General features: G+C 35.5%; 1 protein-coding gene across 1 annotated transcript; it reads right to left on the bottom strand.

The window, feature by feature from the left end:
- Positions 1 to 131: 131 nt before the first annotated feature.
- LOC104889619 (putative disease resistance RPP13-like protein 1) lies at positions 132 to 14,767 on the bottom strand. Its single transcript, XM_019248275.3, has 3 exons — positions 14,634 to 14,767; positions 14,152 to 14,290; positions 132 to 3,384 (listed from the first exon to the last, which is right to left on the bottom strand). The coding sequence occupies exon 3, from the start codon at positions 3,321 to 3,323 to the stop codon at positions 507 to 509; it is 2,817 nt and encodes a 938-aa protein (XP_019103820.1). The 5' UTR covers positions 3,324 to 3,384; positions 14,152 to 14,290; positions 14,634 to 14,767; the 3' UTR covers positions 132 to 506.
- Positions 14,768 to 24,272: the final 9,505 nt, after the last annotated feature.

Raw genomic sequence — 24,272 nt, 5'->3', positions numbered from 1 at the left:
ATATTTATTACAAGACTTCATCATGTTTTATTTGAAACATTAGACAACAAATTCATAGCGTATTGATGGTTAAACTCTTACTTTTCATTTCAAAGGTACATGTTTGATACCTTGCACTTACACATTTTTTAAAAGTGAAGAGTACACATAAACATTAAACCATTTGCATTAGAAATGTGAGGAAAGTCAGTTATCCTGGATGAATGATGATGGTTCAAGTCACATCATCCAAATTTATTACAAAAACGCAACAACTTAAACAGTACATTAACAAGTTCTCAATTACACGAACAAAAACCTCCCGTGCATTACAAGAGGTAAAATTTGGTTATGCGTAATTTGAGTACAATGAAGATTTGCATTTTAATGGTAAACATCAAAGCTAATGTAATTATGATGATAAACTAACATTGTTACATCTGATTTAAATTGCTGAAATGCACCTGATAAACAATGTTTCCATGATGACGACAGTTGATGCAGGAAGACGTTGAAATACCATAACTCTAAATCAGTTCGCCATTGATCTCTATATATGGAATATATTCCACCTTTCTCCGTTCCTTGCTGCCTCCAGTTTGATATTGTTTAGCTTCAAGCTTATCACTCTCGCTTATTATAAGGGACTCGAGTGCGGGTAGTACATCTGGAAGTGTCACCAAACTTTTGCATCGTCTGATTTGCAAATCTTTTAACGAAGTAAGATTTCGAAGCAAAGGAAGAGTGTTCATCATGGGACAGTTCACAAATTTTAGGACACGAAGTTGCGGCATTCTAGTTGCTTCCAATCCTGTGCAATCTTCAAGTTTAGGCATATCATTGAACTCCAATGTGTTCAATGATGGGAAACATTTACCATCAACAAGTTGTCCGCAAAAGCTGTTGCTAACAGATGTTATACTTTCCATCTCTTGAATGATGAGGGTCCGGAGAGCTGGGAGTTGCCCGAACGCTGGCAAGACGGTACAAGAATGACATCTCTGCAAGTGTATCTTCTCAAGCATAGGGAGCGGTTGGGCTATCCAATCGGGAAAAATATAGCAACAGTAAGCTGTTATCTTCAACTCCTTCAAGTACAGAGGAGGTCTTAGTCCTGTAAGGATATCTCTAGCAAGAGAACTATTTGTAGATTTATTCCATTGTAGTTCTATTCTTCTGAGTGATGTCTTCTTATGTAACATGGCGGCTTTGGCCTCTTCCCTATCCTTGACATTCTCAAGATTCGTTATGCAAATGGCGCCATGAAGATGATTCATATTCTGCAGCTCTGTAATAGAATATCCATCTTTGTTACCAACATGAAACAAAGGAAGGGTTTGAAGGCTCGAAAGGTTTCCAATGTGTGCTGGTAGAGTTAACCGATTTAGTTCACTTTTGTCCCAATCCACGAACAGTAAGCTAGTCAATTTATGAAAATCTTTTGGCAAATGAGAGAGTGCGGTGTTTTTAAGCTTGAGAAATTGCAAGGTAGAAAGAGTAGAAAGCTTATCAGGCAAATTACTTAGAGCGGTATTGGAGACATCAAGGTACCGAAGATGCTCCAATTTATTGATGGAATCTGGAACCTCAGCAACATCAGTTCCACTCAAAGCTAATACTCGAAGATGAGTTAGTGACTTGAAAAGATGGCGAGGAATTTTCGGCATTTTGACATTTTTGTTATCAGCATGTAGTGAAAGAATAGTCCGTATGCGTTTATATGTCCCCAATTCTGTCCATATTGAGAGAGGAATATTATCGCACAACAAAGACAGATGTCGAATATCTTTATCTATGGAAGATAAGGTAGACACACCTTGAATCTGCAGGCAAGTCTTTGAAGCAACTACTTGAGCAAAATCGTGAGTGAACTTATGCAACTGATAACTTGGCCTTCCAGCATGGTTTGCATCTTCACAAACTTGGAAAATCGACGTCTCAAGAAGAGCATCTACGTAGGCTTGCAAGCTTGATGAGTCATTCAGTTGCTCAATGAACCCTTCTCCCACCCAAAGCTGGGCCAAGTCATCCATAACAAAGCAGTAGTTTTGAGGAAAGAGTGAAAAGTAAGAAAGAAACTTCTTCACATGTAATTGCATATCCTTGAACCCCAAGCTTAATACAGGAAAAATTTCTGCTTTAAACTCTGGCCAGTGACTCAAGTCTTTTTCTAATAAGTCGCTCCAATCATTTTTATGACTTGTAGCTAGGACAAGTCCTATAATTCTGGCAACGAAAGGCAAGCCTTCACATTTACTAGCTAGTTTGCCAGCCACGTATGAAAACTCAGGCTGGCCACATAAATTCGGATTATGGAGGCATACTTTCTTCTCGATCAAAGTTTTGCAGCTTTCATCGGACAAGGGCTTTAGATTATATGCACAGGTACCAGTCGACTTTGAAATTGATGCATTACTAGTAGTCACGAAAATTTTTATTTCACCAACTTTCTTAGCTGAAATTTTAACCCAAAAATCATCCCAGTCAGTTAATTTCATCTTTAACAAGTTGTCAAAGACAATCAACAGGTTTTGCTGAAGTTTGAGGGCCACATTGTTGTCAGATGACTCTTCTGCTTCGGATTTGCAATTGACCAAAACGGCACCTTTATCCAACCTATCACATACGTCTTGCTTATTAAAGTAGCCATCTGATATAGGCACCCATAGTTTGATAGGAAACTTTCTATCAATCCTTGGGTCACATAGAATATGTTGAGCAAGCATTGTCTTTCCAAGTCCATCCATACCTACAATTGAAACTCCTTTTTCAGAGTGGTGTGAAGTTAACATCTTAATGATCTCATCGACATCATTGTCTCTCCCAACTAAAGGTACTGGATTACTTCCCTCCCTATCTGAAGGCACTTCTGAAGTCAGGTCCCGACACCCATTACTCGTCTTTTTTGAAAGATCAATAAGATCCTTCAATTGCTCCAGTATAGCATTAAACTTGATTTGTAGCTTGCTGATGCCGTGCCCTATTGCCCATGTTTTCAAATATCGCAAGATGGCATCACGGAACCACCATATTTTCTTGCCAGAACCCAAGTTATCCTTTGACATCAGGAGTACTATTTCATCCATCACATCCTCAGCATCATAGCAAAGCCCGGTCAAGGTGTCAACCCGTTTTTTCATGGCATGTCGTGCTATGCCCTGAAAATGGGAACTATCCACCTGAAGGAGCAGTGATTGTGCTTCAATGACAGTAGTTTCTAGCTTATCCACAGCCTCGTAAACATTTTTTATTTTCTTGAGCTCGGTGAGAAAAACATCTGTCACCCTATTAAACAAGATATCAAGTAGTGCTGATGCGAAGCCAGATTGAAATGCAGCTTCCATGGCGCGTAGCTGTATAACTCTATTCTTGGTATAGTATAGCTCTGGTATAGTATAGCTCTCACTAAATCAATTAAGAAATAGATAACATTAGCATCCAAAGTTACTGATGAGAGATGCATCCAATAACTTACAAGATTGATAGCAAACATGAAGATAATGAAGCATGTATAAAAGTCTACCTCACATAGCAATCATAGAACTTAGCCTAGTGTATAGTTTCTTTTCTTGTACCGTTTCCTTATTTACAGCTTGATTTGGTGTCAGTAATACTTTTATCTTATTCTGGAATAGAAATTATGTTGTCTTCTAATAGGAATATTAATAGTATATACGAGAAAGTGTTGGTAACTCATAGTAAGATGGCAAAATGGCATCTCATAAGGGTACCGAAGTAATTTCATATGTAGAGGTACCAAAGTAAGTATGACTTGGTACCAAAGCTTAGTCAAATTTGGTACCAAAGCTTAGTTAAATTTGGTACCAAACTAACACTTTGGTACCAAGTAAAAGTTATTTTGGTATTAGTATCACGGTGACTCTATTTTGATATCACTTTGCCTAAGCTTTGGTACCAACTCATACTTACTTTGGTACCTCCAGCTTATAAAATTACTTTGGTAGCTCCAGCTAATAAAATTACTTTGGTAGCCTTGTGAGATGCCATTTTGGCATCTCACTATGAGACGCCAATCCAAGCTCAGTATATATGACCTCTGTTTTACAATATATACACCATTTCTATATGCAAGAAGGCTTCTGGGAAGGAAAGACCGCTAAACCTCCGGTAACGTCTAAGGTGGATGAGGAATGAATCGAATGACTACATGATTCAGGGCAGATACTGATATGATTTCAGCAGTATTGCAGCAAGTAATGAGGGCAATAAGTTCAAAAGAGAACACAGGAACAGCCCAAAGATATACCATTCAGATATGTAACTTTGCAGGCATCCCTTATGCTTCAAGTGTTGCTAGTTTATTTTGATCAAATATTCAATGGCTTCTTGGATAGTTGGCTCAAGAGCCTCTGATCACATGACTGGGAATGTAAAGCTGTTCATTAATATAAGAAAGCTTAGAAATCCCATAAGAGTAGGGTTACCAGATGGAAGTGTAAGGTAACTCAATTAGGAGATTTGGATCTTGGAAAGAAAATGAGGCCGAAAAATATCTTACTCCTACCTGAATTTGAACAGAATTTATTCTCTTTGAGCAAGATAATTGATGCAAATGAACTGAAGATACATTTTGACAAAGTGGTTGTGTCTTTCAGGACCCAGCTACTGAAGAAATAGTAGCCTTTGGCAGAAAAACAAATGGAATTTACCTTCTAGAGTTATGCAAGCTAATGAGATCAAGGAAAGGAGATTAAGGAACTCGAAAATAATTTTTTCTTAGACAATGCTAATACTCCCTCCGTTTCATCTTAATCTACACACTTTGACATTTTACACTATTCACAAATTTCACTTTGACCATCATATGTGATTTATACGCGGATGAAAATATAGTCATGTGGGATCTTGTTGGATTCATCATAACATGTATTTTATTAATATGTACTTTTTATAATTTTTACAAATACAAAACTAAAGATATATGTACTCAAAGTTTTGCATTGGCATGCGTGAAAAGTGTAAGTGTGTAGATTAAAATGAAACGGATGGAGTAGTAAAGCTGTGAGTTGTAATGCTATTGTAGGTTCTATTGAATTATCAATCTAGCAAGTGATATCAAACAATAATAGAATAACGAAACAAAGCAATAAATGACACAAGAGAACTTTAATTACGTGGAAACCCAAGAACTGGGAGAAAAACCACGAATATGCACTAGAAATCGATGAATGTTCAAGAAAAGATTACAAAAGCTCTCCAAGATCTCTCTCTAGCTTTTTCTCTCTTGATTATGAGAATAATAATGAATAATACACTTATAAACGCATTAGGTTAAATCAATTTATAACTTAACTCGAAAAAATACCGCCCGGTCGAGCCAATTCGCCAAACAGCTTTAGTCTCGGGCCCGATCGGGCAGGGAACGTCCGGTTGTAGTTCGCTCCTGCGCCCGATCGAGCGAATACGCCCGATGTCATCGGAGGAACACGCTCGATGTCATCGGACGACTTACCTTCTGCCCCTGCTGTACACTCATCTCGGGCCCGATCGGACGACACTGCCCGACCCGATTGGGCGACGACTATAAACAGCATTTTGATAAGCTTCTATTTCACGCAACCTCATCTCCACACCCATACACCACCTTGAGCCCCATATTAACAATATGTCCAACGGCTACCGTCAGATTGGATGTTATCTGCATGCTAGACTAGGATATGGATCATTTTCTAAATTGCCACATTTGCCTTTTTGCAACTGCAGGAATATGAAGTATTTTGATTGTTGTGAAAATATGCCTTGAATCGTTATATTACAAGCTATCTAAGATTTGGCGATTCGCGGTTTACAGCACGACTCACGGCCAAGTCGCCGTGAGCTGAGTGCGACTCGCGGCTGACACCGCGACTACGCGGCAGGCACCGCGACTCTCGGCCAGCCCGCGACTCTCGGCCAGCCCGCGACTCGCGGTTTTGCGAGAAGGTTTTCGACGCGCGTTTTCGTTAAGTGTTATTAGCTGGGTTAAATTCCTATTTAACCCACTACAAAAAAAAACTTATATAGCGACGGATTTTTGGAGACGGATATATATCCGTTTCTAATTTAGAGACGGAATATTGATAATCCGTCTCTAAATTTATTTAGAGACGGATTTTTTAAATCCGTCTCTAAATTAGAGACGGATTTTCAAATCCGTCTCTAACTTTAGGGACGGATTTTAAAAATCCGTCCCTAAATTAGAGAAGGATTTTAAAAATCCGTCTCGAAATAAATTTAGAGACGGATTTTGAAAATCCGTCTCTAACTTAGGGACGGATATTGATAATCCGTCCCTAAAGTTAGAGACGGATTTAAAAATCCAAAATCCGTCTCTAAAGTTAGAGACGGATATAAAAAATCCGTCTCTAAATTTACATATGAATATTTTATTGCACGTATTTAATTTAGAGACGGATTCTAAAAATCCGTCTCTAAATTCAAATATGAATATTTTATTGCGCTTCTTTAATTTAGGGACAATATTCAAGATCGTTCTCAATCTGTTTTTCCATCTACACTGGAAACGCAGAGACCGTGTACCTCTGGAGGTTGATTGCTAAGAGGCCGTGTGTTGTAGCGGGGCAAATTCAACTTTAGGGCAGTAAATTCTTCACGCCACGGTTTTTCAGATAAGTTAAATTTATATTGTTAGCGGTTTTAGTTCCTACATTCTAAAGTTGAATTTTCCGAAATATTTTTTCTATTTTTCGGAACTATGGCTGCTAATATTCCTGATGAAGGTACCCGTATTTTAAATGCTGTTCCTATAACCAATCCCTTTGTCCCTGATATGTCAAAGTTAGAACCTTTTGATGGGAAAAACTATAGGATGTGGTCTGATAAAATGAAATTTTTCTTGGGTCAGATTGGTGTTGATTATTGTTTGACTGTTGATGTTGCTCCTAAAAATTCTGTTAGGGATTTCGTAAAAGATAATAAGACCTGTCGTGGGATGTTATTGCATTATATGACTGCTTCCCTTTATCTGATTTATAGTAAGTCTAAAAATGTTAAGGAGATTTGGGATGTTTGAATGCGAAGTATGGGACTGATGATTTTGGGACTAAGAAATATGCGTGTAGTCGTTGGTTGAAATTTTCTATGAATGATGAGAAACCTGTCCTTGATCAAGTTCATGAGTATGAATATTTATGTGCTGATATTGTTGCCGAGGGTATGGCTATTCCTGGCCTTTTTGCAAGCCAATTGCCTTCTAGAAAAATTGCCTGCTTCTTGGGAGAATTTTGTTTTTTCTTAAAACATAGGCAGAAAGATTTTACCCTTCAAGAATTAGTGTCCCATATAAAAATTGAGGAGCAGAACCGTATCCAAATAAAGGGAAAATCAGTTGATCATTCCTCTAGTTCTGCTAATCTTGTGGAAATAAGACTGCTGCAGGTAAAGGACCAAAAGGCAAAGGTCAAAATCAGTTTCATGGTACCAGGCAGAATAATAACAACTTCAAGGGAAAAGGTAAATTTAAGGGTAACTGTTTGTGTGTGGTAAGTATGGGCATGCTGCCAAGGAGTGCCGTCAAAGGAAGGAAACCCAGTCAAATCCAAAGATGGCAAACCTCAAGCAACCTTGCTGAAGATGATGATGTCATTGCTGCTGTGGTGTCCGAGGTAAATCTGGTAAGCAATGTTTCAGAATGGATCGTGGATACTGGTGCAACCCGTCATATCTGTGCCAACAAAGAAGCGTTCCAGGAATACCAGAAAGTTCCAGAATCAGAGTGCATCTTCATGGGAAACTCAAGCACTGTGAGTGTTTTAGGCAAAGGAAAGGTTTTCCTGAAATTAACATCCGGGAAAACCATTGCTTTGCAGAATGTCCTGCATGCTCCTGATATCCGCAGAAATCTCATTTCTGGTTCACTTTTAAACAAAGCTGGGATTAAGTTATCTTTTGAATCTGATAAACTTGTATTAACCAGAAATGGTATTTTTGTGGGTAAAGGCTTTTGTATGCTGGACTTTTTGTTTTGGATGTTGTTATTGATAATAAAAACTCTACTGCTTCTGTTTATATTGCTGAGTCTGTTTCTTTATGGCATTCTAGACTAGGTCATGTGAATGTTGCCTCTATTAAAAGGCTAAAACATCTTAGTCTTATTTCTGACTTTAGCAATACTTCTTTTGATAAATGTGAAGTGTGTGTAGAGGCTAAGCACCCTAAGAAAGCATTCAACAAAATTGTGTCCTTTATTAGAGTTAGTCCATAGTGACTTAGGTGACTTTAAGAATTCCATGAGTAGGGGAGGAAAGAAATACTATATTACTTTTGTTGATGACTTTTCTCGTTATACTAAGGTTTATTTATTGAGTTCTAAGGATGAGGCAGAAGAAAATTTCTTATTTATAAAGCCGAAGTAGAGAACCAATTGGACCTTAAGATTAAAAGGGTGAGATCAGATAGGGGTGGAGAATATGATGGTACTTCCCTTAAGAAATTTTGTGAGTCTAATGGGATTATTCATGAGGTTACATCCCCTATACCCCAGAACAGAATGGAATAGCTGAGCGGAAAAATAGACTCTTAAAGATATGATGAATGCTATGCTTATTAGTTCAGGTATGCCTACTAATATGTGGGGTGAAGCTATCCTTTCTGCTTGTTATGTCCTTAATCGAGTTCCCCATAAGAAGTTAGATAAGACTCCCTATGAATTGTGGAAAGGCTTCAAGCCGAATCTGGGATACCTCAAAGTGTGGGGGTGTTTGGGAAAGATAGGACTTCCTGACTTTCAAAGGAGTAAAATTGGACCTAAGACTGTAGATGGTATTTTTATTGGTTATGCGTCTAACAGTGCTGCATATAGACTCATTCTTAAGGATGCATCTGGTTTTGGTCCTATTAGAGAGTCAAGAGATGTTGAATTTTTTGAGCATATATTTCCTATGAAAGTTAGTTTGCAATCATGCTTGCCTGCTGCATCTTCTTCTGTTTTGCATCGTGACATTGCATCATCTAGTGAGACCTTAGAACCTAGAAGGAGTAAGAGAGCTAGAACTGAGTCTAGTTTCGGACCTGATTTTATTACTACCTTTCTAGCTGAAAAAGAGTGCTTAGATGAGCAAGATATCAATGCTTTTGTGTTAGAAGAGAACCCGAGAACCTATGCTGAGGCCATGAGATCGGTAGACTCAAGTTTTTGGTTAGAGGCTATTAACAGTGAAATAGAGTCTATTATGAGTAATAACACTTGGGTTTTGACAGACCTTCCTAGAGGTTGTAAGGCCTTAAGCAGTAGGTGGATTTTTACAAAGAAATGCAAGCCTGATGGATCTTTAGATAAGTATAAGGCTAGACTTGTAGTTGGAGGGCATCGCCAAAAACAAGGGTTAGACTTCTTTGATACTTATTCTCCTGTGACCAAGGTAGCCACCATTAGAGCTTTAATTGCACTTGCATCTATTCATGATTTAATTGTGCATCAAATGGATGTGAAAACTGCATTTTTGAATGGTGAGTTAAATGAGGAGATCTATATGAAGCAACCTGAAGGATGTGAGGTTCCTGGTCAAGAGGACAAGGTATGCAAGCTTATTAGATCTTTGTATGGTTTAAAACAAGCACCAAAACAATGGTATGATAAATTCCATCAAACTATTACTTCAAATGGTTTTTTGGTAAATGATTCTGATGCTTGTGTTTATTCCAAAATTGATGAACTTGGTTGTGTTTTCATATGTCTATATGTGGATGATATGTTGATCTTTGGGACCAATATAGACGTAGTAAATACAACTAAGTGCTTCCTAAATTCTGCTTTGAGATGAAGGATTTAGGAGAGGCTGATGTTATTCTTGGAATAAAGATTACTAGAACTTCATATGGGATATCTTTAAATCAATCTCATTATATTGAGAAAATATTAAAGAAGTTTGATCAATTTGATTGTGTTCCTGTGAAAACCCCATATGATTCTAGTATTCATTTGAAAAAGAATAAAGGTGATAGTATATCACAAGAACAATATGCAAAAATAATTGGAAGTGTAATGTTCTTGATGAATTATACTAGACCTGATATAGCTTATGCTGTTAGTAGATTGAGCAGGTATACTCACAATCCTAATCGGGAGCACTGGGTTGCCTTGATTAGATTGTTGAAGTATCTAAAAGGCACTACCAATTGGGGTCTACATTATCAAAGGACACCTTGTGTTCTTGAAGGATTTTGTGATGCTAATTGGGTGTCGGATAATGATGAGATACAATCTACTAGTGGTTATGTTTTCACTCTTGCTGGAGGAGCTATATCATGGAAATCATCAAAACAAACATGTATTGCCAAATCTACAATGGAACTAGTTTATTGCTTTAGAATTGGCAGGTCAAGAAGCTGAATGGATAAGGAGTTTGCTTGCTGATATTCCATTGTGGGGGAAGCCAGCTCCATCAGTTTCTATGCGGTGTGACTCGCAAGCAGCAATTGGGGTAGCGAATAATCAAGCCTATAATGGAAAGAGAAGGCATATTCGCTTAAGGCATGCCATAGTTAGAAATCTAATTAGAAAAATGTGTTGTCACTCGAGTATGTAAAATCAGAGAGGAATATTGCTGATCCTCTCACCAAAGGCCTTTGTAGAAAAATGGTGCTGGAGTCAGCACAAGGAATGGGTTTAAAGCCTATTGGTGAGTGAATTGTGATGGATACCCTTCTTAGGAATTCCTAAGTTCAAAGGGTCAAACGAAATCACAAAACAACTCAAGTTATTGTGTACTACTACCATTCCTATTAATAAAAGTGATGTAGTATTTTGTTTTAAATTACTGTTATATGTGTAAGGTTGAGCATAAGCTCTTAATAAGTTCATAGCCTTATTTGAGGTGGTTTGTGACAGTACAAACTTGATGAACTTACCTATGTGAATGTGGGGGTTACGCCCAATCCCCTATGAGAGTCCAAAGGCTTAGGCTCTCTAGAGCATTCACGAGAATCCAGGCTAATTGTGGGGCATCTATATTATATTTGCGAGAACGTATCTTGATTTGAAAAAGGTTGAGTGGCAACTATGTTTTGCTAACATCATGAAAGGTTCAAAGAGAAATCTACCTCTTATGACAGTAAGACATATTTGTATGCACTGAGTGTCAATTCAAGTCCATAAGACATTGATACTTCAAAATCAGTATCTATTGCCCAGATCATCTGTTTCAGCCCTGTTTTTCCTGTTTTCTTCTTTTGAATCATGTGGGGGATTGTTGGAGTTTATAATAAATGCTTTTAAAGGAAACTCTAGAGTTGCTTCAAAAGAGAATGTGAAGAGTCCCACATTGATAGAATAATAGGAAGTGTAAGGGGTTTATATACATTACACTTTCTATACCCATTGAGTTGTGTGACAAAAGGACTTTTAGTGGGCATGTGGTGAGTGGAGTCACCACACGCGCCCGCCCGGTCCAGGCCAGGGCCATGGGCCATGGGCCATGGGCCTTGGGCTTTGGGCCTTAACTAAAGTTTTGGGTCAAAAATCTGTTGTTTTTAGCCAGTAATTAGGTTACCGTTTTTTCCCTGATTTCCTCCCTTAATGGGCCGTTATTTCCTAATTACGTGCCATTATCTCCTCCCAAGTGTCGGCTGGTAACCACGTTTTAACCCTATTATTCTTCTATAAATATAGAGGTTACTGTTCTCATTAACACACAGAAAATTATAAACACCTTCTTCTTCCTTCTTCCTCTCTCGAAAATATCTTTCTGGACAATATTCAAGATCGTTCTCAATCTGTTTTTCCATCTACACTGGAAACGCAGAGACCGTGTACCCCTGGAGGTTGATTGCTAAGAGGCCGTGTGTTGTAGCGGGGCAAATTCAACTTTAGGGCAGTGAATTCTTCACGCCACGGTTTTCCAGATAAGTTAAATTTATATTGTTAGCGGTTTTAGTTCCTACACAGTTAGTTTTTATTCAGTTCAACTGCAGTTTAATTCGGATTATAACCAATCACTTCATTCAATCCATAAGTGTTCAGCATATGGACAGTTATTTTCACTTTCGGTTTTGTTAGTCTGAATTGTAGTTTATTTTCGATTTTACCCGATCAATTAATTTCAGTTTTGCTTCGATTACTTCAATTCATGACTAAAACCACATCAGTTCTTGACTAAAACCACATCTATTCAATTACACTTCCTGGATAATCTTTGTTCTTCACGAAACTCACCATCATTAAAGCTAATTTCAGTTCTTGACGAAAAATGTGTCAGTTATGCTTCTCGAAAAACATGTACAAATATCACATCGTTGGATGTGTACTTTATTCATATTTGATTGATATTCAAATCACATCATTTTGGATAGATTTTAAGATACAATTAGTTCTAAATCGTAATTAACAGCCATATTCTAGATCGATGTATCAATATAAGATATAAGCTAATTAAAGATAAAAATTCATTTCCAATGGTGATAGTAGTTCAATACTAGATTGAAGTAACATGTGAACAAAATCTAATATGAGAAATTAAAGATAATATTTGAAATTATTTTGTGATACATTATGATATAATCGGATCGTAGAATTGTAGGAACATATGTTATGACCCTATCATGTGGATTTTGATAGTTAGGTAGGATCGAAAGATCCTATCAAATTAGGATTTTATGTAGGATTGAAATTAAAAGATTCTTCTAAATAGTCTAAATATCCTTCAGTTTTTTCCCAAACAATTGCCCCATCTCTAAAATAGGTGACATGGTGTCCCTCTACTCTTTCTCATATGTTAACACTATAAGATGAAGGCATGAAGCTATCCACCCACTCAGCACAAGACTTAATAAAATGGGAATTGGGCTATCTTTAAAGGATAGATAGAGATATAAACATTTATCTTCGATAAGTAGGGTGTAAATGGATTGTGAAAAGTCTAAAGTCCATTCTAGTTCAATGTAAACTTGTACACTTGTCGTACTGAATTGGACGAAAAATGTTTGAACTGAATTCGCAATCAAATTTTGGAGTCCAAATATTTTCGGATTGTATTTGGACTCACTCTTCTTGAGTCCAATCTAGTCCAAAAAATATATTTTAGCATACAATATATAATATATTCAGTCCAAAAAATAAGACTCAAAAAATATTGTTTGAAATTTTAACCTTCTTGTTCTGAATTTTTTACCCGGGACATAATTCGCACTTACCCTCCAAAATTGAAAAAGACAAAAGTGACTGTTGAGTTTGTGGCCCAAATTTTATGGCTCATTATCAATAGTCAACGTTGGTGCTAAATTGTACATGAAACACTCATCAAGATTTCTCTAGAAATCAAGAGAAACAATTTGAGGATATCTAAGCATTATGTCGGCAAAAATGAAGCATGTTGGTGATGGAAAATTCTAGACCAATATAAATTAATTGGGCACATATTTTGCCGACTTATTACACCGCCATTACACATATAAATAAGGTGTTTATGATCCATTTGAAACCAACCAAAATCATCCACCAACATCCACAAATCCTAGAAGCCATACATACTAAGCCTTCCTATCATATTAACCCACCTTGTAATATTAATCCACTATTTCCTTTTGTATTACTCCTTTGTGAGTTTGTATTATAGTGAGAGTTTTATTGTATACTCACCCTAATAATATTTAGGGTTCTTGTACTCTCCTATTTTTATATAGTGGATTTTGGGTACTCGTCGTCCGTGGGTTTTTTGCCTCTATTTGAGGATTTTTCCCATGTTAAATTTTGTGTCCATCTTTTAATACCTTTCTTGCCACATATTTTCAACTCTATTTATTTATCTCAATCTCTACATCTTTAATTTGTTTCCGCTACGCACTCTTATACCTGACACTAACTTTAACTCTTTTGGCGCTTGTTGTATTTTTCAATTTGCATTAATGAGGTAAGTAACTTACTTTATAGAATGGATGTAATTAGTCCAATTCTTCAAATTTGAATGACTCGGGAGAAAACATTATGAACCCAAATCAGCAAAAAAAAAATCAATATATTATATAATAATCTAACTAGATTGTATTCAGACTCAAGAAAAAAATCGAATTGGACTGAACTCAAAAAAGTTTGGATTAGATTTGGACTCGAAAAAAAAAACTCTGGACTGGATTTGAATTTGGCAAAATCCAATAAACCTACACACCCCTCCCGAAAAGCAAATCTGGAGTACATGGTGTAAATGAGAGAAGGTTTACCTGAAGGACCTTCGATGAAGCTCCCAATTGTAGAATGAGACTAGGGCTGCGCCTGACAGGAAGCGCCAGGAATCGGGGTAGGCTTCGAAGTCAACGGATTGATGACGAACTTCTTTTACTGTCCGACTGTCAAAGAAGGCTGCATAGCAAGTCAACCAAAAGATAGATGAATCAAGACATCAGCTCAAGCATGTACGTATGATCGATATAGCACATACAACATAGTTTAAGGATAGTTTGTTATTGTTTTCTATTTTCAGTTTTTTTGAAAATCAAAAACAAAAATATGGAAACTAGAAGTAGGTTGTTTTTTTTTTTTTTCATCTCAATTTTCAAATTTTATTTTTTGAATTAAGTATGATTTATTTTAAGTTTATTATACCCGTTCTATCATATTGAATTTCATATTCATAAAATCAAAAACTGAAAACTTACCATAATCCCGAATTAGCCTTAACAATCCCAAATAAGAAAAGATTTACCTGATAGCCCGAAGATGCTGCCGAGCGATTTTGATTCGATGACTGGTTTTGGAGATATAACATAAGCAAAAATGTTCGCACAGTCGGCACAGACATACGACTTATTGTCACATGCGATGAAAGATTGAGCATGTTGAATCCTTTAGTAATATCTATGGTCGCCTCCATTACGATGAAACACTTCTTCTCTCCCATTTTTTTAGGGCTTTGCTAAACAACGCCCTAAAATTTCCTACTAACGCCCTAAATACGGTATTTTTATACCGTATTTATACCCTTACATTTTTTTTCTCTCTCCTCCCCTTTGACTCATTGCATTCTTTAGTTTTTTGAAAATTGAAAAACAATCGGCAGGCGCTTCATGCTGGCAAGTATGGTTCTCACGAGTAAATCTCAGCCTCAAAGAACAACCATTGCCAGGCCACCAACAATGGTACTCAGATGAAACTATTTTATTTAAATTTTTTTTTTTTTTAAAAAAATGGGGCGCTCACCAAAGACGCCCCACCACCGGTGGAGGCGTCCTTGGCAGGCGCTCCACCACATGGTGGAGCGCCTGCCAAGGACGCCTCCACCGGTGGTGGGGCGTCTTTGGTGAGCGCCCCACTTTTTTTTGAATTTTTTTTTTTTAAAATAGGTAGGCGTCAACCATGGACGCTCCACCATCGGTGGAGGCGTCCATGGCAGGCGCCTCACCATGTGGTGGAGCGCCTGCCATGGACGCCTCCACCGGTGGTGGAGCGTCCATGGTGGACGCCTACCTATTTTTTTTAAAAAAAAAAATCAGAAAAGGAATAAAACAGAGGAGAAGAGGGTGTGGGGCTACGGCGTAGTGTTGGTGGTGGTGGGGGTGGTGGAAGGGGCATGAAGGTGATTGGTATAATGAAACAACAACTTTAAATGGTGGTCGACCAGTCGATTTTGATGGTTACATGAGGGTTGAGGTGGATACAGAGGTTTGTTTCAGGGCAAAAACACCGGTGGAGACATTCTACAATTTGACCAGCGACTGCAAGGATGGCATCAATTCATGTTGATCAGGTCTGGACAACATTCACTAAGTGACGATTGTGATATTGCCTTTGGATACAACATGTGTATTTCTATGTTCTGTTTGTACCATATTATTCCATCTTGTGCAGTTCTTGATGATTATTGTTTTTGTACTGAAAAATAGATAATACCTTAGCACATTATGAAAGGTGGTAGTGTTGGTGGTGGTGGTGGAGGGGGCATGAAGGTGATGGTGGTGTGTGGAAGAAGAAGGAGAAGGAGAAGTGAGGAAAGAGGAGAAAATGAAAAATACAAAAATACAGTATTTTATACAAATACAGGGCGTTACCAATAAATTTTAGGGCGTGATTTAGCAAATGAGTTTTTTTATTGGCTTTGGGACGCGTTTAAAAAATAGGACATTGTCGGAAACTATTTTATAAAGATTAGAACACTTTTTATATAAGCAAGTCGGAAAGCAACAATTTATCTCCCTCCGCCCTTTATAGAAGTAACACATCAACTTTGGATATTTTTCATCCAACTTTTTCTTTTTTTTTATCATTGATCGATATTTATATATAAGGAAAAAAATATTGTCATATAGGATCTTGTTGGATTTGCCTTGAAATACACTTTCCAAATATATTTTTCTCATAATTTTTAAATTTATAATATTAGAGATATTATAGGTTGAAGTTGTGTCTCAATAAGTCTGAAAAGTCAAATGTTGTATCTATTAAAAAAAACGGATGGAGTATTAAAGACGTTGTGGAAGCCTATCTTTTGAATAAAGAATGTTTTTAGAAGCTATGTTTAGCGGAATTATGGCCCAGTTTGGCACTAACATTTTAGGTGGCGAGTAGCGGTTGGACAACAATAAAACGGTAACGTACAAAGTTTATTAGTGTATGATAAGGTAGTGGTTGTAGTAGCGGGTAGCGGTTGGAGTAAATTATTGAAAGCGGTTGTAAGTTTGAGAGTTAATTTATAGGTAGCGCTCTAGCAAATAAAAATTATATAACAACATAAGGTAGAATTATTAACCAATGTTTTAATTTTTTTTTCTTTTTTGTTTATTAATTGCTTTAGTTTACGCGATTCATTGTTTTTCCTTTACAATAGCAAGATTTGATTCAAATATTTATTTTAAGATAAAGATACAACTAATTATTTCACATTATGTTATAGTCCAAATTCGACAAGCATTTTAGTTAAAACATGTAATAATTTTTTTTCGGAGGTTGAAATTTATCTTAAATTTATACATTTCTTTGAGTAGTTAAAAAGTTGTATACTCCTTTTGTGCGTAATACTTTGAAAAATAAATATTGAATTTAACTATTGAACTAACTAATGAAATTGTTGTGTTCAATTTATATTTGAATAAATGTCACTAGCTACTTTTGCCAAACAATTAATTAAATAACTAATTTAAACACTAATTGTTAACAACTACTAGTAGACAGCTAGCAGCTACCCCCAACATTTCCAACTATAATTACCGTGACAATTAACAGGTACAACTATTACAACAACTGACAGTTACTAAAACAACTAATTTTGCCAAATAGACCCTATGACGGTTGGCAATCTTTTTTAGATGTTGATCTTATCTTTTTTACCTTCACCTTTTTCCCTTTTTACTTTCATTTTTATTGAAATTTGCCAAACAACAACCACATTTTAATACCAATTTTCAACAATAATGAAAATTTAAAGTGAGAATCGCATTTCTCCATATAAGTACCACATTTGTTCATAAGAGGAAACTAATTAGTAATTTTCTTTTGTTATGAAAGTAACCCCATTTGTTTATAAGTTAATAGTAACCTCATCCGTCATGAATAGCCAAATTTAATCATATGAATAACCCACTTAATTATATATACGATAATCCCATTTGATCATATAAGTAACCCCAATAATAATAGAATAGTCACCTCACTTAATTTATTTATACGAGTTACCTCCATCACTCATTCATAAGAGTAAATTAATTAATATTCATTTTCCTATAGAAGTAACCCCATTCTTTTATAAGAGTATTGTCTTTTTATTGTTATGAGTGATCTCATTCATCAGTATAACCACATATATTCGTAGAAGTAACTTTATTGGTTCATAAAAATAACCCGTTTTTCATAGTATTTTAGCTATTTTTATTAACTTAGTAAATGCACCGTTTTGTGTTTTTATGTATTAGGTGTTGCCACCAAAGTCATCATCTCACACACCGGGCATAGGAGGGTTTATCGGGGTAAAATAAGATGTTCTGGAATAGTTTGTGCACAAGGAAAAGGTTTTTATACAAGGTTCAACTTCATATATATGGAGATCTATCATAATACCCTCAACATGCACTTTGGAAATATTTAAGTTGGAGATAAAAATTTGGCTCGGAACCTTTCTAATATATTGTCAAAAGCTCACTTTCTATGAAAAAAAATAGTGGGATATATGACCTTATGAAATGAGCTAACAAAGTTGATGAGCGCACGAGCAGGTGTGGCCGACTACATAGAAACGTTGCTTAGTCATTTGCTTGGCCAAGATGGTCTTGGCCAACACTTTACCCAACATTAAGGCTCTATTCTTTCGAGTCCTATTTCACTTCAGACGATCAGCTCAACTACCTTGAGTTTAGTTTAGTTAAACTCACTTGATTTCAGTTTGATTTAGTTCAGCTCACTTAAATTCAATTCCGTCTAGTTTAACTCAGTATTATTAGTGGAATTATTTCAGTTGATCCTAACATTATTCAGTTTTATTTTGGTGAGATTTGTCATTTCTTCTGCCTCTGTTCTAAACATCAGAATCATTTAGCGGGTTGTTTTTGTTTGTGATTGGTTTTTAAGTTACAAAGTGATGGATTGAATAACATGCGCGAGAGGATGAAGAACAATAGAAATAAGATAGATAACATGAGATAACACGGGGTTTCTTTTAAAAAATTTCAAGAATATCATTATCATTTTGAAAATGTTAGATACTTAAAGTCGCACAATTCTGTTCAAGTTTACTGATGTTTTACAAGTTTCAAGTTACGAGAGACAAGCATGGAGCCATGAGGGTCATCTCGAAAAAAAAGTCAAAACATCATGGTCATATGAGATTGTTGTTGCTTGCTACAGCTAATACTACTAGTAGTGTTGTTCTTTTTTTTTAAAAAAAGTAAAATTCCATTAATTGAAATCCAAATGACATGTACAATAGATATTAAAGAAAAATGAGATACAATTAAACAAGGTCAAATCAAATTCGTCTTTGAAGAAACTACAATGAACCAGATCGAGCAATACAATGCAGCTTCCTTGTAATTTTTGAATCAAGCAGCTATTAATGAGGAAGTATATATCATTCTGACATAGTTTTGGAAGAGCATTTTTGATCGAGCTATGTAACCGCATCCGAGATTCCAATACCTTTATGTTGAGTCTCAAACTTCAACCAATGAGAATAATTTCTCATACCTAAAAAAAAAAATAATAATAATAATAATAACAATAATAATAAACTACTCACAACTCTCATAGGGGAGAAGGAGATCTCCACAACAGAGACTAAAAATCCCATAACAGGATTTGAATAAATTTCATAAAAATATACTAATTTATTCAACAAAACAAGGAAAGGAACTAAAAACTGAAAAAAAAAGGAAAAAGGGGCTTTAGATCTCTAAATATATCAAGCCGGACAAAAAAGTGCTTAGGACCTCAAAAACTAGGTGTGTGGAAAAACAGACTCTGTCGACCGCTCTTATATGTTCGGAATCACGAGAATTCAATCGAAACAAGTACTCCATCCGTCTTTTTTTATTTGCTACATTTTGTCATTTAGGGGTGTTTCAATTTATTTGCTACATTTGCAAATGTTTCCATATATAGTACATAGGTCCCACACTTTATTTACAAATTTGCCATCACTCCCTTCTTGATTTTGTAAATGTTTCCATATATAATACATAGGTCCCACAATTTACCTATTTGTTTTTATGTTAATTCCATTTATGTCAATGATCCCCACTCCCTCCTTGGTCTTTGTGAAAAAGTGCTTGTAGCAAATAAAAAAAGACGGAGGGAGTATCAATATGCCAACCAAAGCATGGATGGTGGCACCTATCACAAGATTTCGTTAGAAACAAGTACCAATATGTCAGCTTCCACAGTAAGCTTCCCGAGCCGAATGCTTTTGACCTTGAAAACAATGGTTTTTTTTTTTAAAAAAAAAGGGACTCAGCATAAAAAATTTATTTTAATCTTTTTATATTTTAATTTTAATTTTTCTTTATCTTAGTTTTAATTTTTAATTTTTGTTCTTTTTGAAAGGAACCCATTATTCATTATGTGTATCAATTTACTTTTTTTTTTCAACTTGTACATGGATGGAGGTCCTAGAGAAATCCGTATCTCGAGGAGATAACACTAGGAACAATAACTACTGGAATCCCTAATCCCTATATCAAGGAGAAACCACTAAGAAATAAAAGTATGAGAAACAGAAAATAAAAATAAGTAGAACCTAGATCTAGCTTCACTAGCTAGGAAGCAATACAATAAGCTTTTAGGATAAGCTAACTACATAACACAAGATCTAAATCCTAAAGAAGCAACATGGCAGTTAGATCGCCCCACCAACGTAGAGAGAGGAAAATTTTCAGATCTGAGAGAGTCGAGTGGAGCAGCGGTGGAAAAGGCGAAGGAAGAGGCGTCGGGAGAGTCATTGGGAGGGTTTTTGAGAGAATGGGTGGGAGGGTCTTTAAGGGAGGCGGTGAGAGGGGACTTGGAGAATCCTAGAGAGAAGGAATAGCCCTTCCCTCGAGAATTCTCCCTCTTCTCTTCCAACGAAGACTAGGTTGAATATGAGTGGAAGGCAAGTCCGAAGACTAAAATTTTGGCTCAAAATCTTATCCTATGTCATGTGTACCAATTTACTTGTTTCTCAAGTGCATTCGATTTTTACTTACTCTAGTAAAAGTAGGTCTAAAAGTTCGTTTACTTTGGGAGAACCACCGAAAGGTTGTATAATTCTAGTTAAATTTTCCACTGCTTTTGGTGATGAAAAGACAAGTTTTGGCCACAAACAATCATGGTCTGGGATATTCTGGACATTCTCCTCTCTTTCGTATGTATCTTCGCCAATAACGAAATTCACTCTACTCTTTAGGAGTAAAAGAAAAATTAATTATTCCTTACTAGGCAGCAAGCCACAACTTGAAATGACTCATTGATCACCTTGATATGTGACCATTCACATGTCAACTTGTCAAGTAGTCATTTTGCAATAAACTCAAACAAATGTAATATCCCATTGATTAAATGTATTAACGTACTACCTCAGTTTTTAATCGACATACTTTACTATTAGGTCATTTCTTTTTAATGTGCACATCTTGAGTCTCGGTATCTAAAAATTGTAATTTTTCCCCACCTTTCCAACATATTTGCAGAACGATTATATTCGAATACTCTCTCTCCTCCAACATTCTTTTATAGCTTTCCAACTTACAATAAGCTTTTAGACACTCTATATATCTCATACTTTTGCAACTTGGTTCTCCTCCAAAAAAATCATGTAGATCTTTTGAAAACGGTGGAGATAGTATAATTCAGTATTTTGTCTTTTTGAAAAAAAAAGTCTTTTTTCAAAGCAGGATCAGCTAATAGCATGTGCAGTTTGTGCGGCCGCACAGGGCCTTTGTATTTTGGGACCTAAATACAGGAAAAGATTGGTCATATACTAAATTAAGAACAATGTAAATGTATTTCTGTTGTAGCCTTGTGGTCAAAGGCGTGAGTGGGAAAGTATTCCTCTGACGACGCGAGTTCGACTTTAGTCGTGCTTTCTTTATCTGCATGTTATTTATCCCTTTATTTTTCATTCTCTATTTTTTTTACTTGCTTATGTTTCCCTTTCTAAGTTTCTATGTAAATTGAAGTAGTTGCTACTTACTAGTTCTTTCCTTTGTTTCCATTCTTCTTTTAATCTTTTTTTTTTTTTGCTTTGGCTTGCAATGACTTTGTTGGTTTCTTTTCTTCTCCCCATCTTGGTCCAATATAACTTATTGATTATCATGGTCTTTTTTTATATCCTTTATTAATCACATTGTTTCCATTATGAAATTTTCTAAAACAAATTAACATAAACCAATTTCTCTTAGTAATAAAATCATACTCCCTCTACCTCAACAAGTAGTCCCCATTTTATTAAAATACAAATACTATATACTAATTTGAAAATGGAGTTATCAGAACATGTTGAGACAAAATACGAGTAACATATTGTATATTTTTCTCAACAAGCGTAGGTATCCATTCTTTCATACACTCTTTATAACTTCTCGCTTCGAAAACAAAGTCTTCTATTTTGAAATATTTTGACATATTAGAATTGTAAAAAAAAAATCTTCCAACCATAAAAATATGAATATTGTTTTCACCATTTATTTTTTAAAAAAAAAACCAAGGGCCTCATCTAGAATTGTGTATAGGACCTCAAAAATGTGCAAGACGACCCTGTTTCAAAGTATTAGATTATGATTAATCAATACAATAGTATCTTTAATAGTATTACTAGATATGTGAAGAGTCACATATTTCCGAGATGAAGAATTAAAGTTGGCCTAGACACTTAGGGGTCATTTGGTTCATTATTTTTGGGTTTCAAGAAACGGAATCGATTATCAATTCCCTTTCTTCTTGTTTGGTTCAACCCCACATCAATCCCTTACCATTACTTGATGGTAATGGATTCCCCTAATTTGTTAACTTCCCCTCCCCTCAAGTAACAAAATCCATTACTTGAAGGTAATGGTTATCCTTCATTTTCATTACTTGGCTTGAACCAAACACTTAATAAAGGTAACCATTTTTGTTACCATTCTCCTCCTCTATTTGTATCCATTCCCTTTCCATTTTATATATTGAACCAAATGACCCCATAGTTGGTTAGAGACTATCATTGCACCTTCGTGACAAAGGTTTGATTCTTTCCCCTAGTAAAACGGGATTTCCAATTCCCTCTATTTGTGCAAATGAAATTATTCTTACCTTAAAAAAATGTTTTCGAGATGAGTAAGTAACATTTCAAGCCACCACATTTTCTATTTCTTATTAGCAATACATTTTTTTTGACAAAGTATTATGATCTTAACAAACAGAAAGAAATACTTCATCTGTTTTGTTAGATGTAATATCAGAGAGAGAGAAAGAGAGAGAGAAAGAGGGGCAAAATCACATGAGAATGCTATTTAGATGAGAAATGAGAACGAGTCTACACCGTTAGATTAGATAGAATGGGCGGACAAGATGTCAATATATGAGTACTTCAACTCTTTTCTTCTTCTTGTTTTCTCGCACAATATTATACAGAAACGATTTGATCAAAGCAAGAATTCGATCTTCATCCTGAATGCTAATGCAATAAAGTTGAAATCATGCCATGAAAGAAATAATTCGATCTTCATCCTAACAAAATAAAATTCATACGACTTTTGCTGCTATTATGTGTTCAATTTTTACAATTTAGGGGTCGTTTGGTTCAAGATATGAGATGGAAAGGGAATGGAAACAAATAAAGAAGGGAAATGGTAATAAAAATGATACATTTGTTGATCAAGTGTTTGGTTCAAGCCATGAAATGGAAATGGAATGGTAACCATTAATTACCACCAACTAATGGATTTTGTTATTTGAGGAGGAGGAGAGGTAACAAATTGGGAGAGTTCATTACCACCAAGTAATGGTTTGGATTGGATAGGGGTTGAACCAAACATGAAGAAAGGGAGTCGGTAATTGATTCCGTTTCTTGGATCCTAAAAATAGTGAACCAAACGAGCTCTTAGACAATTTCCTCATCAGTATGAAAGTAGCAAAGTATAACACATTTGTTTAGAGTTATGACTTATGAAGGTCCTAATTAGAGTTATAGCAAAGCTCATTTAAAGTTATACGAAATACTAATTAGAGTTACATTAATACTTATTTACAGTTATACCAAGTACAAGTTCAAGCTATAATAACATTTATCTAGAGTTATAGCAACAATTGTTTAGTGTTGTAGGGATGAGTAGTCAAGAGTTGTACAAATGCTAAAGTACTAATTAGAGCTCTACAAATACTTGTTTAGAGTTATAGGAACTAGTAATTTACGTTATAGGAATATTTGTCTACAGTCTCTCACATGAACTCATTCTTTTATATATATCTCTATTATACAAGGGAAGGGGGGAGCTATGGTGTCCTCCAATAAATTTACTTAATTACTCCTTAGTAAATCAACTACTCTACCAAAAAAAGATGAAAGAAAATCAAACTCAAATATAGCATAAAAAAATTAACAAAGAAAATTATATCAATCAAATATTTGATCAATCAATACACATTCAAGTAGTAAATCAAAAAGGAAAATACAATTAATTAACAAAGTAAAATGATTTAATTAAAACAAAATTCTTTGTTGATAAAAATATAAGAAATTCTTAATAAATCTGTGTAGCATTCTTTTATCGCTCATCAGTTTTAATTTTAAAAATCTTAAAGAAAGTATAAATAAAATAAATAATAAAAGATGGGTTTGATTAAGTGATGTAGGCTTAATCAACAAAATTAACTAGTCCAAAAAACATGTTTAATGTTTAAATTTTAC

Source organism: Beta vulgaris, chromosome 3 (genome assembly GCF_026745355.1).
Source record: "Beta vulgaris subsp. vulgaris cultivar EL10 chromosome 3, EL10.2, whole genome shotgun sequence".
Lineage (NCBI taxonomy): Eukaryota > Viridiplantae > Streptophyta > Magnoliopsida > Caryophyllales > Amaranthaceae > Beta > Beta vulgaris.
The sequence above is the reverse complement of the archived record's forward strand: the minus strand, read 5'-3'. Positions and strand labels throughout refer to the sequence as shown.